The following is a 1,374-nucleotide window of genomic DNA, read 5'->3' as shown; positions in this document are numbered from 1 at the left end:
TTGACATGGAAAAGGGCCCTAGGTTTCTAAGGTAAGTCAACACACATGATCTGTCTTTTTCTGATTTAGGATTCATTATAATCAATCACTTTGTTAACAAACTCACTAGCAATGATGGTTTTTGGAATGGAATAAATGGCCCCAGAGTTACACAAAAGGGAAGTAGGCCCATATGAAGGCCTACTACAGTACATCACATCAACTAATAAGGAAGCTTATAGTGTCCTCCTCCTCTTACACGCCTGCTGCTTCTGGACTATTGACAGAAAAGTGGAGGAGAGCATTGGGCAGCAAGCACATGCTGAAGGGTTGTAAAGGGGCCTATAGACCCTGAGAATCGTTTTGAACAAACAGTCAGGTTACAGGTGTATGACCTACTCGGTTTGCTGGAGGTCTTACCTGTGCGTCGTTAAGGAACCTGTCTCTTATACACATCTAGATGTGTATAAGAGACAGGTATGTGACCTGCGTGGCCGCCATGTCGGCAGTTGTGGCACCAGGTGAACCAGTTGTTGAACTGGGCCAATTTGTTTTCCCTGGTCAGATCCACCTTCTCACCTGACTTCCCCGTGCCTGGAAAAAAAACAACAGCTGTATGACTACACACATCTAATCTAAACCATAAAATGTGAATGTTTGTTTAGCTTTTTATGTGCTTTGAGATTATTTTCAGTAATGAAAAGCACTATACAGGTTAACTAAATTACTATTAATAATCTAGTTGATGTTTTATAAGCCAACTAAAGTACAGATCAGTATCTACTATCATCATCACATTCATGATCTGCTTTATGTATTTTCTGTGATTTGTATTAGTTAGTCATACAACAACATTGCTAATATACTGTATGTATGCATTTCTCTCGCTCAATTGCCCTAAAGTGTGTGTATGCACTTGCATTCCTATTTGCATAATAGGGTGTGTAATGAGGAAGTTAGACTGGCTGCAGAACTGTGACAGTAGGGTAAAGTTGACCTTCAACACTGATCCATGACCAGTTTTTCATTCTCTCCCCATAATGGTTATGGTTAGGATTAGGGGAAGGTAAACAGATCCTATATCTGTGGCTACAGGCAACTTCCACCCAGAGCCTATCTGTGGAGCATACCATGTCCAGTACCTGGGCAGTTGGACACAGGCGTGCCCATGTTCATGAGGCAGAGGGCACAGCGGGGGAGGGGCTTCCTGCAGCCGGGGCAGCTGGTGACCTTTGACTTGGTGGGCGAGCCGCTGACCCCGTACTGGCTGAAGCCGCGGCCCTGGTGGGGCATGGCCGAACAGCTGTACGATATGGACTTCCCACAGAAGTTACAGCTCACAAACACCTGCAGCAGGCAACAACACAAAGGTCAAGTGTGATAAGGACTGGCAGG

At 44.7% G+C, this 1,374-nt stretch overlaps 1 protein-coding gene across 1 annotated transcript in view; it reads right to left on the bottom strand.

Moving 5' to 3' along the window:
• Window positions 1-409: 409 nt before the first annotated feature.
• The window catches only part of LOC139023699 (GATOR2 complex protein MIOS-like), a 5,420-nt gene continuing 4,455 nt past the window's right edge, over window positions 410-1,374 (bottom strand). Inside the window, exons 5-6 of the mRNA XM_070437338.1 lie at window positions 1,122-1,326; window positions 410-573 (exon numbers count right to left, since the gene is read on the bottom strand). Coding sequence (XP_070293439.1) covers window positions 410-573; window positions 1,122-1,326 — 369 coding nt within the window. The remainder of the gene's footprint in view (window positions 574-1,121; window positions 1,327-1,374) is intronic.

This window comes from Salvelinus sp. IW2-2015, linkage group LG35 (genome assembly GCF_002910315.2).
Source record: "Salvelinus sp. IW2-2015 linkage group LG35, ASM291031v2, whole genome shotgun sequence".
NCBI classification, from domain to species: domain Eukaryota; kingdom Metazoa; phylum Chordata; class Actinopteri; order Salmoniformes; family Salmonidae; genus Salvelinus; species Salvelinus sp. IW2-2015.
The sequence above is the reverse complement of the archived record's forward strand: the minus strand, read 5'-3'. Positions and strand labels throughout refer to the sequence as shown.